This window comes from Panicum virgatum, chromosome 8K, assembly GCF_016808335.1.
Source record: "Panicum virgatum strain AP13 chromosome 8K, P.virgatum_v5, whole genome shotgun sequence".
NCBI lineage: Eukaryota > Viridiplantae > Streptophyta > Magnoliopsida > Poales > Poaceae > Panicum > Panicum virgatum.
Genome location: NC_053143.1, coordinates 41771085 through 41784209, shown reverse-complemented (window position 1 = coordinate 41784209; position 13125 = coordinate 41771085). Strand labels below are relative to the sequence as shown.

General features: G+C 41.6%; 2 protein-coding genes across 5 annotated transcripts; one reads left to right on the top strand and one right to left on the bottom strand.

The window, feature by feature from the left end:
* Positions 1–3976: 3976 nt before the first annotated feature.
* Positions 3977–7527, bottom strand: LOC120644724. Of its 4 annotated transcripts, XR_005663928.1 has the most exons (5): positions 7151–7526; positions 6125–6259; positions 5697–5744; positions 4168–4467; positions 3977–4026 (listed from the first exon to the last, which is right to left on the bottom strand). XR_005663928.1 is itself a non-coding variant. In XM_039921410.1 (4 exons), exons 1-4 carry the CDS (start codon positions 7439–7441, stop codon positions 4330–4332), a joined length of 612 nt encoding a protein of 203 aa, XP_039777344.1. In that variant the 5' UTR covers positions 7442–7526; the 3' UTR covers positions 4038–4329. The 4 variants fall into 4 exon arrangements, 3 of the variants coding, with proteins under 3 accessions (XP_039777344.1, XP_039777345.1, XP_039777346.1); XM_039921410.1 differs by lacking the exon at positions 3977–4026 and having other exon boundaries at positions 4038–4467; XM_039921411.1 differs by lacking the exons at positions 3977–4026; positions 4168–4467; positions 5697–5744; positions 6125–6259 and adding an exon at positions 6376–6834 and having other exon boundaries at positions 7151–7527.
* A 1933-nt stretch (positions 7528–9460) lies between these two features.
* On the top strand, positions 9461–12922 carry LOC120645754. Its single transcript, XM_039922500.1, has 9 exons — positions 9461–9551; positions 10172–10404; positions 10508–10607; positions 10688–10744; positions 10819–10902; positions 10998–11242; positions 11535–11747; positions 11831–11923; positions 12815–12922. The coding sequence occupies exons 1-9, from the start codon at positions 9461–9463 to the stop codon at positions 12920–12922; spliced, it is 1224 nt and encodes a 407-aa protein (XP_039778434.1).
* Positions 12923–13125: the final 203 nt, after the last annotated feature.

Here is a 13125-nt window from a genome sequence, read left to right as displayed (position 1 = left end):
CCCCACCTAAAGACCGTCCTGCAGTGAAGGTATGGACTCTCTGTCATCCCTTTCTTTTGTATGTTGAATTCAGCTTCTGAAAAGTGCAAGAGTAGCTTGTTTATTTGGGTTGTTCTGCAATGCTTCATTAGATGGATCAAAGCTGGGTGAATGGCATATTATTTTCCCCTGAGTACATTGATGGTGTCAATGAATTTATGAGCTTTGTTCAAGGAAAATTCACTGGCAATGTTGAAATTCTATGCCCCTGTAGTAGATGCCTTAATCAGAAATACCAATGTCAGGCTCTTGTGAGGAAGCACATATTGATAAATGGCATGGACAGTAGTTATACTCGATGGATGATGCTGCTGTGCATGATGCTATTATTGATCATAGGGAGTCCTTGAATGTAGATATTATTGATCATGCTGCTGCTGTGCATGATGCTATTGATGTTGATGGTGTGACAGAGGAGTACAACTATGGTGCTGATCCTTGGGAAGAGGTTTTAGGAGACCTACACACTGCGGAACAAGCATGACATGATGAAGAAAATCAGGATGGTGATGTAGAACCTCATGAGCAAGATTCATTTTTCAAAATAGCTATGAGGGAGGCAAAACGTCAATTGTATCCGGGTTGTACCAAATTTTCAAGGTTCTCCTTTGTGGTAAAGCTTCTTCATATGAAGTCTTTCTATAGGATAAGCAATTTGGCTTTTTCAGCAGTAATGAAGCTATTGGCTGAAGCATTCCCAGAATGCAATACACTCCCAAAATCATATGAGGAAGCAAAGAGGCTTGTAAAGGAACTAGGTCTTGGATATGATTCAATACATGTCTGGTACAATAATTGTGTGTTGTTCAGAAAGGAATGTGCCAACCATAACAATTGCCCTGTTTGTGATCTCTCAAGATGGAAAGACCCAGAAAGAAAGAAGATACCACAAAAAGTGTTGCGGCATTTTCCATTGGCACCTAGGCTAAGAAGGATGTTTGCAACCAAAGAAGCATAAGAAGAAGCACAGTGGCACAAGTTAAAGCGGCAGCCTAGTGAGAAGGAAATGAGCCACCTAGCTGACGGTGAAGCATGGCAAGATTTTGACCGAGTATATCCAGACTTTGCAAAAGATCCAAGAAACATTAGACTTGGACTAGCTACTGATGGGTTCAATCCTTTTTCAGAACATAACTCAAGATACAGCATGTGGCCTGTATTGGTTGTGCCATACAACCTTCCACCCTGGGCATGCATGCAAGAGTCAAACTTCATGATGGCGTTGCTTATTCTAGGACCTAAATCACCAGGGAAGGACTTTGATGTGTTTTTAGAGCCTCTTATAGAAGATTTGCTTGATCTTTGGAAAGGTGTGCCTACTTATGATGCCCTTACTGGCAAACCATTTAGCCTTCGTGCTGCAGTTCTTTGGTGCATCCATGATTACCCAACTCTGAGTACTCTTTCAGGGCGTACCACAAAGGGCTATTTTGCATGTATCCATTGTGACAAGCACCCTCTTTCCTACGGGCTAAGGAGCAAGATTGGGTATTTTGGGCACTTTCGATTCCTTCCAAAGGGACACCGTTTGCGGAGAAACAATGAGTATGCTGGACTTCATGAAAGTGATGACCCACCAGAGAAATTCACTATAGAAGAGCTGCTAGCTGAATTGGAGAAAGTTAGAGATGTTAGACCTGGGAAGCAACAAGAAACTGGGAAGAGGAAGCGTTTTGAAATGGAAGCGGGTCGTGTGCGAATTTGGAGCCGAATGGTTAGTTTATGGAAGTTGCCGTATTGGAAATTTTTGAAGCTGAGGCATAATCTTGATGTCTTGCATATTGAGAAAAACATATGCGAGGCCTTCATTGGGACAATTTTGAACATACTTGGGAAGACAAAGGATACAGCTAAAGCAAGGCTTGATCTGAAAGATTTGGGAATTAAAAACGAGATGCAATTTAGATATGATGGAGAATCATGTGAGATGCCCCATGCTCGGTACACCTTATCCACAAAAAATAAGAAGGCCTTTTGTGATTTTCTACGGAAGGTGAAATTTCCAGATGGATTTGCTTCTAACATCTCAAGATGTGTAAATGCTGAGGGAACCAAGGTACAATGGCTGAAAACACATGATTGTCACATTCTTTTTGCAAAGAATCTTACCAGCTGCTATGAGAGGATTTTTGGACAATGATATTTACGAAGCAATAGCGGAGTTAGGGAAGTTTTTCAGGGAACTATGCAGCAGAAAGCTTAACAAGGATGTATTGGTTGAAATGAAGAAAGAGATCCCTATAATTTTGATGAAGCTTGAGAAAATTTCCCCCCGGCATTCTTTGATGTGATGTTGCACCTTGCTGTCCATCTACCTGATGAAGCATTACTCCGAGGTCCTGTGCAATTTGGTTGAATGTACCCGATTGAAAGGAGGCTTTACACTTTGAAGCGCTATGTGAGGAATAGGGCTCGGCCAGAAGGTTCAATTGCCGAGGCATATGTTGCTGATGAATGCCTGACATTTTGCTCTAAGTACATGGATGATGTTGAAACAAGATTTAATCGAGAACCAAGGAATAAAGGGTTTTCTGATGAAGAGGCCTATGGTGTTGATGTTTTTGGGCATGGAGTTCATTTTACTTCTGCAAATGAACTTGTATACGATGAAAATTCCTTTGAACAAATGGTGTGGTATGTGCTTAACAACTGCAGTCAAGTTGAGAAATATGTGAAGTAAGTTGTGAGGTTTGCCTTCTTTCTTTTTTTGGCACCTTTGAAGTTGACAGATGCTAACTTCACATATTTCTTTTTTTGGCAATTTTTCTGCAGCATATTCAGAGATGAATTAGAGACAGCAGGGGTGCATAACATTGAAAGAAAGATTCGGCTTGGCTTTCAGAATTGGTTCAGGAACCATGTAAGTTTACATTCGCATCTATTAGGCATTTTATTCTATAAAGATTCTGATTTGTGTGTGTTGCATGTGGCAGATCATGAGGTTGTGGGATACTCATCAAGAAGAGGTAGATGGTGATCTCTTTTCATTGGCATGCGGCCCTGATTTTAGAGTCAGAAAATACTCCTCGTGCATTGTGAATGGTGTGCGCTTTAACACTGTTGACCGTGACAAGAATAAGAAAACACAAAAAGTGGAGTAATGACACAAGGTATGCACAATGGTCAGTTCATTGATTTTTTGGAACCTTGAAAGTGATAATTCAGTTAGAGTATAATTCTGATGAGAGGACTGTAGTTTTGTTTAAATGTGAGTGGTTTAAACTGGATGGGAGGAGGACTGAACTTAATTGTGATGGCATCTTTAAAAGCATCAATGTTGGAAGTCTATGGTACAAGGACGATTCTTTAATATTGGCCACTCAAGCTAGGAAGGTCTTCTATTTGCCAGACACAAAACTGGGTGAGAATTGGCAAGTTGTCCAGACATTCGACCATAGGCATCTATATAATGTAAGAGAAACCAAATCTGCACAATATAATGCTCCTGCATATCAAGAGGATGAAAGTTGTGAGGATGAGCAAAGGCGAGAACCACTAACAGACATTGCACCTGAGATGCCTTTGAATAGAGATGATGGACAAGGCCTTATTTTTGGGGCTGATGAAATTGCTCGGTTGGTGAAAGAATGTCATAGAGGTCCAGCTACAACCGTCGTTGACAGTGATGGTGAAGATGAAGAAGATGACACGCTTTTGCAGTATTGCAGCGATGATGGAGGGAATACAACTGTTGTTGACAGTGATGATGAGTAGCTGCTACCAATTATTTAGCACTATTTGTTTTTGTATGCAGAATTTGTAATGTTGTGATGATGAAACACATGTATTGGAATTCACAAGTTTTCTGTGAGACAATACTATTCACTCTCTTATAATGTTTCTGTCATTGTGAGACAATTCTATTCACTCTCTTATAATGTACTGGAATTCTTATATTTATGTCATTGTGAGATAATTCTATAATGTCATTGTGAGATAATTCATTCTGTAATTCTGTTCATAGCAAGACTGATTGGATAAGTAACACATTTGTATCATAGAACATAATATCATAGTACATATATATCACAGAGCATAAGTAACACATAGTACTTGACACATAATACTCCTAGAGATGAGCACATACAACACCAGCTCACATAATACTAGTTGATTAGCAGCGACACAATTCTACTTGAGATGAGCACCTACAGGACACATAGTACTTGACTAGCAGGGACATGATCGCACAGAAGATCCCTTCTCATGCAAACCAAAACCAAAACCAAAGCCTTCTTCTGTGATGGATCAGTTGGTGCTCCTTCGTGGGGCTACCATTTTGGTGACAGGTCAGTAGACTGGAATCCGCCACTTCTCGGATGCCTTCTTCTGTGCTGCTGCAAGTTGACGTTCAAGTGACAACTTTGCTGCCTTTTCTTTTTCCAGGGTATCCACAAGTCCACTGATCTTCACTTCTTTTGCATCTATGTGTTGTCGGTCGCTACCCGCCGGCGAGTAGCGACAGGCAACACGAAGAGCCGGGAGGTCGCCGGGGCGCTGGCAGGCACTGCTCCCTCGTCAACGGCCCGCAATCCTAGCACACGCCGCGGCTTTCTAAGACGCAGGGCGTGCCACCTGACCTGTACCCGATCAGAAAGATGCGAACGTGCTTGAGATGATTTGCCTGCATACACAAACACGTGCAAACATAAGTCCGAGCCGTGGTCGGCTCCCCGGGACGACTCTTGCATCGGCTTCTGAAGAGCCGATCGAGTCCCCGGTGTCAGATCAGATCTGTATATATATCCGGATATTGATAAATAAAGCAAATAACTGTAAACCTGCTTCAATTAAATCTAACTAATCCAATCCACGACGGTAAAAGCTTCACTGTTAGAATGGAACATCCTACACGTAATTGGGCCTAATGAGCGTAATAAATAACTAAACCTTAACCAGAATAGAGGCCTAAGAATAAACGAAAGCCGATTCCCGGATCAATTCCCTGTTAAGACTAAGGCAAAGCATCTAATACATCACCGGATCATCCAACCCGTTTGCAAGGCATAACCTAGCAGATATTACACCAATTCTTACGTATAAGAACAAATCATAACAGATTAGATCTACTAGATAGAAAAGAAGCATGGTGTCATCTCTACATGACTAATTCCATGCAACGAGAATTAGTATAAGATTAAAACATGATCGCGCAGAGATGACATGATGTTCGTAGATGATAAGCAACAAAAGCACAATGAATCTACTAAAATTCATGCTACGAAAATCAGGATAACTAGTACTACTCGCCCTCAAAAAATGCTTCAGCACGAGTAATACCAAGGTAAAAGCAAGAACAACGCTGCCCTGATCGCAAGAAGCGATCAGGGCAGCATGGCGCTTACTTGGACGAAACCCTAGAATTAGGGGTGGCGGTGCGCCGAGAGTTGTTGTTTGCAAAACTTGATGACGTTCTTCATTCACAAATATTATTGGGTACATATTTATTGTCCGGAGACTTGGAAAACAATCTAAACTAACGTGTCCATATCAGACTCTATCTCTAACTCAATCTGAACTAAATCTAAGTATATATGGCCCACATGGCCCAAATGATCACGCAGGAGCCGATTCGTAAGCCTCCTTCAATTTCTTCATTAAGCCCAACTCACTCGCAGCCCATTAATTAACCTGTTAATTTATGACGATAACACTATCTTGCTCTGCAACTTCCAGATTTTCCTAATTTCTCCTTGAGAGGTCACCTACATGTCAAATTCAGGTTGTAGATATTTCAGTGCTAGTGCTAAGCAAAAATAACGATATATACTATGTCTGCACGGAAATGGATAGTGCAGTGTATCAAATTCTAGTGACAAATCATCAATTTCATCATGCATAACTCCTAGAGTTGAAATGATAAAAGTGCTCATGGCTGGCACATATATTGCTAAAATTATCAATTCAGTTTAGCCTCCAATAATATTAAGTCTCTGAATTAAGTCTGACAGTTCATATATGAGACAATCTATACTGAAACAAGGCAAATATGATATTCTGACAGTTGAAATGCAAAGATAAAAATGATACAAGTCTCTGAATGCCAATAAGAAAAGAAAAAAAAGGAGTTCACGGATGGCATCACCTCCTCCTTTTTCTTCTTCTTAGAGGTCGCCGAGGAGGATTTGCCAAGGGTTGTCGATACCTTCTTCTTATGCTTGGACCTGAAATAGCGCGAGGTTAGCCTCACCTTATCTTCCTTGCTGCTTGAGGTAATCACCTGTAATTTTTAATCATACATAATCAGTTGATGAATAAAAAATAGGCATGGTAAAAGATCATCTGCATGTAATTGTTATTCTCCAACATGGAAAGATGTGGCTTCAGTACTGCACATTTACAAGGCAAAGGGACAATACCACATAGATAGATTTCAGGGTTTTTTCAGAATACGCTAGTTCATTTCATTATATGACTAGCATGCACAGGTTGCCATTTACAAGGCAAAGGGACAATACCACATCCAACACGATTGCAAGGCAAAATGACCATACGACATATAGGTAAACCTATTTACAAACTGAAAGGATGCACAAGTGCATGGATCAACAGCATCTACTTTTTTCCTTGCTTCTCTTGCAGTTCTTGAATTCTATAACCTACCATACGAAGACGAGTACGCAGGAATTCCACATCAAATTCAAGTACACCGCATTGCATCCTGGCTTCATCGCGCTGGGCCAGTGCTTCATCACGTTGTTGAATGGCTAAATTGTACTTCTGTTTAGCCTCTTTTTTGAACACCTCGAACTCCTTCCTCATAGCCTGAGCTTCCATCTGCACCAGATGTAATTCCTTCCTCACAGTGTAAGCACAAAAAATTCACATTCTCTTGCTAAAAAGTCAAATTGTAGTAGAAAAGTATATATAAGTTGCAGCCAGGTAGCCCAATGGTCAGGTTTGTTCATCTGGTTTGTTCTAACCACTGCCTGAGCTTGATAATTGGAACAAAATTCAATTCAATTCATCCAAAATTCGTTTTGTGAATGTGTACAGGTAGCCCAATGGTCAGGTTTGTTCATCTGGTTTATTCTAACCACTGCATGAGCTTGATAATTGGAATAAAATTCAATTCAATTCATCCAAAATGGTTAGGTCAACTGAGTCGTACCAAATCCGAGTCGCGGTCATCGCCAGACGCCGAGTCGCCGTCATCGCCGGAGTCCGAGTCGTCGAGGACGACAACTGGAATCGTGACCGCGTCGGAGTTGCCGTCGCTCTCGCTCTCGCTCTTCTGACCGCCCGTCCTCCCCACGCCGCCAGAGGAGGGGGAAGCGCGGCGCGCTTTAGCCCGAGCAGAGTGCTTCACCCTTCCGCCCAAGGAGGGGGAAGTGCTGCAGAACTTGCCATCCTTGTCTCTGGGTTGCAGCCGGGCATGCTCCGACCGCTTCCTGCACACCATCGAGGGAGGAGGGGTGACGCTCCGCCGCTCGCCGGATCGAGTTGGGGGGGGGGGGGGGGGGGGGGGCTCGTGGTTCTCGCGTCGCGCCTGTAGATCTTCCTACCGCCGCCGGCCATCGCCCTCTGCGGCGTGCTGCCCACCCGCCGCCGGATTGAGAATGGGGAGAGGGAATCAATTGGAATGGGGGAGAATCCTTATAAGTGCTGTGGAGTACTATTCTTATAAACAAAATGAACGCGAAAAAATGATTCTGCCCGTGGTGCCCGCAGTTCGATTCTCCAGGGCCACAATTTTATTGCATTGTTTGCCCACTTAAAAAAAATCGAAGTCGAAGCCCACCAAAAAAATAGTGGGAAGCCGGAATCGAACCGCCAACCTCAGGTTCAAGCATGTAATGTCTTAACCACTGGGACCCAAGCGCACGTGTGCTTTTGTGACACACGTTTTTCTTTATATATAGACCGTAATTAACGTGCCACCCACTAGCATGTGGCAGCACCTAGATGGTCGCACGAAGAACAGGGACACATGGCGCGACGAGGTTGCTGTATACTTCAGATTTTCTTTTTTAAATCCGAAATATAAACTTCAAACTTGTATTTCACCGTCATATTAACTTCAAATTTGCCGATTCTTTTTTCTATCTTTTTGTAAAATTATGATCTTTCATTTAATATTATTTTCTGATGTGTTCATTGTGAATTTATAAATCAAATTTATATGATTGCATTTCTCCCATATTCGAGTACAATAACAACATATATTTGTACATAAGAATTGGTAATGTGACTTCATATTGTACAATGTTATGCTTAACATGAGGTCATATCCAAATATGAAGTTCATACAAGTTCGAAAATGTTATGTGCTACTCAAATCTCAAAGTTTGAGTTGAGTTGTATGAAACCATATGAGAGATGCATCCATTTATGAGCAAAGTATACTACCTCTTTATCCAAATCACTTAATTTTTTTTTGGCAAACTGATGAACCTAAAATATGCTGCAAAACCAATTTTTACCATTTTTTTATCACATTTACATATTAAGATAATTGTTATGTGTGGTACTTTGGAGGAAGAAGTTTGAATTATCCCTAGAAGGCAATAGAATTTTTCACCTGCCTCCTGAACATGGTTTAAAATGCGACAAAGCAGGTTAAATATATTTTTTATTCAATTTTTCAAATATTGTTGCAAGCACCCATAGTTCAAATTGAGATAAAAAAACACAAAAAAGCCCACTTACATGATACAAAAGATCAAATTTGGTTATTTTTTAAAAATTACAAGTTCATGACTGGGCTCCTTATTTATACATGGGAAAAAATGAAATACTCGTGATAGTTTTTGGTTTGCAAATTACTTTAAATGGTGTCTTATATATTTTTTTATTTAGATGAAATATAGTTCAATTCACAAGGGATTCATTGGCGCGTGGGCTGAGTTCAGTTTTCCCTCCTCCCGCCCATTCCTTTGAGTCCTCCGCGCGGCAGCCTAAAAAACTAACAGCCAAATTACGACAATACCCTCAGCTTACTGTATGAAGCAGCCAACTGTACAAGGGTAGCTTGGTAAAAATACACACATCTCATCCGCATCCGCCTCAAATACCCCAGAAACCCTAGGTGGCTGGCCTCAAATCTCATCCGCATATCCTCCTACTCCGCCGCGCCCCCATGTCCTCCTCCGCCGCCAGCCGCCGCGGCCGCGAAGCCTCCGCCATCAGCCGCGGCGGCCGCGAAGCCTCCGCCGCCAACCCGCCGCCGCAGCCTCCACTCCTCGTCCCCCATCCTGCTGCGGCGGCTACGACCCTGCCTCCGTCATCCAGGTGCGGCAGCCACGACTCCTCCTCCGATGCCGCGGCAGCCACGTCTCGCAGCAGCCAGGTCTCCTCCGCCGCAGCGGCGGCCACGACTCTTCCTCCGCCATCCGGGCGTGCCAGCCATGTCTCCTCCACCGCCGCCGTGGACCACGTCGGCCAAGACTTCTCCTCCTCCAAGCCCGGATCCTCCTCCGCTATGCTCGGTTCCTCCTCCGCCGCCGCGGACCACGCCGGCAACAACTTCTCCTCTGCCATGCCCACAAAGGGTGGATCCAAGAATCCACAAGGTATGTGCTATTTCACATCTTCGTCTTCTGATTGAGTGGCGTGAACATGTCTTCCTGTGTGGTGGCGTGGCCTTGTGCTTGGGTGCCTTCCCTACAATTTTCTTTTCTTTGAAGTAGCTATACGAGAACTCAGGGCCGAATTTTGTTTAGCTACACGAGAACCCAGGGCCGAATTTTGGGTGCCTTATATTCAAGTCTAGCAGTTAGGGGTACAATGAATTGGCATGGTTTAGGACAGTTATGGGTATCCAAGTCTAGCAGTTCTTTATTTCTCCATCCTCAATAGAGCGTTTCTTTTCAGGGCTTAGCTATTCATGCACCATGATATAGTAGTGGTTTTGTCCATTCAAGCTTCGGCCCTTGCTAATTTGGGTAATCTTTAAAATCTATCCACATTTATTTATTAATCTTCAATGCTGTAGTACTGGTTAAATTGGACATTCACGCATCTGTTGTAGTGATTAAATTGACCATTCAAGCTCGTATCCAGATTTATTTATCCTCAATGCTGTAGTATTGGTTAAATTGTCAATTCAAGCTTGTGTCCTAACATTTTTAATCTCTTCGTACTACACCTTCCTAATAGGTTCTTAATCTGATCATGTTTTATATCACCATAGGACCGCTGCTTCATCCGTATGAAGAGGAGCGCCTAAGACAATGTATGCAGAACAGTGCAAGGTTGCAGAAACTTGGAATTCCTGGTTGTACTGCTTGTTTTGCAAGGGCATCTGCAACTTATAAAGACAAGAGCAAGAAACATCAGAGAAGTAGAGAAGATTCTGAATCCGACTATGAGCCTTCACAAGAAGATAGTGCTGAACAAGATTTGGTTGATGATGACATTTCTAAGGTGATAACTTTTCCATCGTATCAGAGCTTATCTTGATTTCTGTTTGGTAAATATAATTATCTGCAAACTCTATCCAATAATGTTTGCTTCCCTTTGTAGCAAGGCTCTAAGAGGAACATCGGCAGAAAAACTAAGTGGCAACCATGTCCCACCTCCATCACACCCTGATGTGAGCCAACAAGTTGATCGACCAGCTGGAACAGGCTAGTTCTACTATCATGTTTCTCATTATATTACCTTTGATTAGCTGATGAATGCACTCTTACTTCCTGCTATAATTTAGATGAGGCAACTAATGTCGTACCACAAGCTGATGGTCACAACAATCTGGGCACCGAAGGTGATGCTTTCTTATTGTCAATAAAATAACTTTGTTTGCATGATGAATGTGTTCTTACTATCTGTTATTTTTAGATTGTAATGATGAGCTTCATGAGAACACCATGGTAGCTGATGCAAATACCCAACCAGCTTGCAACACCCTGATGACTAATGAAGGTAATTGTTTGTTCGTTTATTTGCCATATTGGATATTACATTACTAGTTTAGTTGCTGAATGTTACTTGCAATATTATTAATCACTTACAACTAGGAGAGGATAGATGGAACCGAGGAGTTAATATGGGGCATGGTTTGCAAAGGATGAACCGGTCTTGTCGTGGCAAGCTACCAATTATCATACCTGAAGGGTATATCAGGCCTGTAGTACCTGATATTGCTTCAAAGTATGCAACTTTATGCAACATCGCTGTTAGGAACCATGTGCCTGTGCTCAAGCACTGGAAGGAATACAAGAAACACCCGGCTCTGATTGACCTTTTTCTGGGAATACTATGTGTGAGTACATTCTCCAAGTCCTTTCCTCTGTTTATAAATCTACGAGCATCATCTATTTATAAATCTGAGTTTTCACTATTTTAAATCATGCACCCTATTGTCTGCTAAATAAAAATCTGCAATACTCTAAGCATAAAGAGATTCTGTATAGTAAATTTTCTGCCATGTCTAATAGTACAACTGTGATTCCCTCCTTATGTTTTTTTCCAATAAAATCTGGTCATAAATGTCTTGAAAGCTATACGTTTTCTCAGCTATCATATTTCTTATACATGTTCTTCCATCTGATTAGGCAAAGTTCGATATTGACACAAATGATGCTATAGTTAGAAATGGTTGCATTGAAATGATGAAGTCTGCAGTTCGCCAACAACGACATAGGCTGAAGAAAGACCATTTTGATCCTTTTCCACTGCATTTGGTTTCGAAAACTTCTCCTATCAAATCAACAAGTAATGAACAGTGGATGGACCTTGTAAAATCATGGAAGAGTCCCAACAAAATGGTATTCCATCCCTAAAATACCAACCACCACCTTGTACATGATACTTTGGCACTTGTCTAACATGTATTATTTATATAATGTAGGAGGCATGTCAAAAGAATAAAGATAGTCGAGGCAACGTCAAGTTCCATCTAACAACTGGCTCTCGTAGCTACCCGGTTTTTGTAGAAAACTTGGTAAGTGTCAATGTGCAGTTCATGTGTTAGCCTCTTCTCTTTTGTCTTCTACATAAGGTACAACTTTGCATGATTCACTTCACATACAATGTGGTACATACTAGTATTTCTATTTGCTGGTAGTGACTGCATATCTATTTTGTTGAATTGAACAAGTTCTGTCCTGTTTAGCAAATTTTTAGCTACTGTAGATATGCTTCACATGCATGACTGTAGTGCTACCATTTTGCATATTTTTGACTTACTTCCATGCATGATTGATCAGTTTCCTATTCCCTAGTGAACATGTTTAGATGTCTGTTCTGACCAGTGAGTAGGCTGGTTTTGTCTTCTATGCAACTTTACATAATTCACTTGTCATACAATGTGGTACATAACTAGAATTTCTATTGCCTGGTAGTATCTGCATTTCTATTTTGTTGAATTGAACATGTTCTGTCCTGTTTTACCAAATATTTAGCTGTTCAAATGTCTCAAGTGCATGACTGTAGTGAACCCATGCTGTATAATTTTAACTTTACTTCCATTCCTGATTAACTAGTTGCCTATGCCCTGAATACAAAGTGAACATGTTGTTTACATGCTTGTTTTGATAAGTGAGCATGTTGTTCTGTCATTTGTTGCTACAATAAGCGCTATGACAAATTAAGTGATTTGGCTCCATATAAATTTTTTTCCCAGGGATATGAGTTTGAGGATAATGTGCCTAATGCATTTGATTTGTTCAAAGTCTGCCACTACAGTAAGAAAAAAAAGATTCACACCTGCTGTACAATTGGCTATTGTAAGTCACCTCTGATGGTTACATTCTGAATTGATTATTTCAACCTTTGAGGATATTGTTAGCCACCCATGATCTTGAGCCATATTTTCTGCTTGCTTCCTTGCTAGACTAAAATAGAAAACCAGCTGGCAGAAGAACCACCAGAAGGTGAAGAACCCAAGTCAAAGGCTGAGGTTGTAGCTGATGTGCTTGAGCGCAACAGCAAGAACAATTAGTTCCTTCAGAAAGTGGGGCTACAGGCTGAACAACGACCAAGGATCAGTGGACGTGATGCTGCAGCACAACTGGAAGCAGAGAAGATGGCAAATGCTAGTCTTCGATCAATTATCAGCAACCAATCAAAGCAGCTGGAGGAAGTTGAACAGGTAAGGATAAGGGACAAAGAAGAGATGAACAAGAAGTATGCAAACTTGGAGGC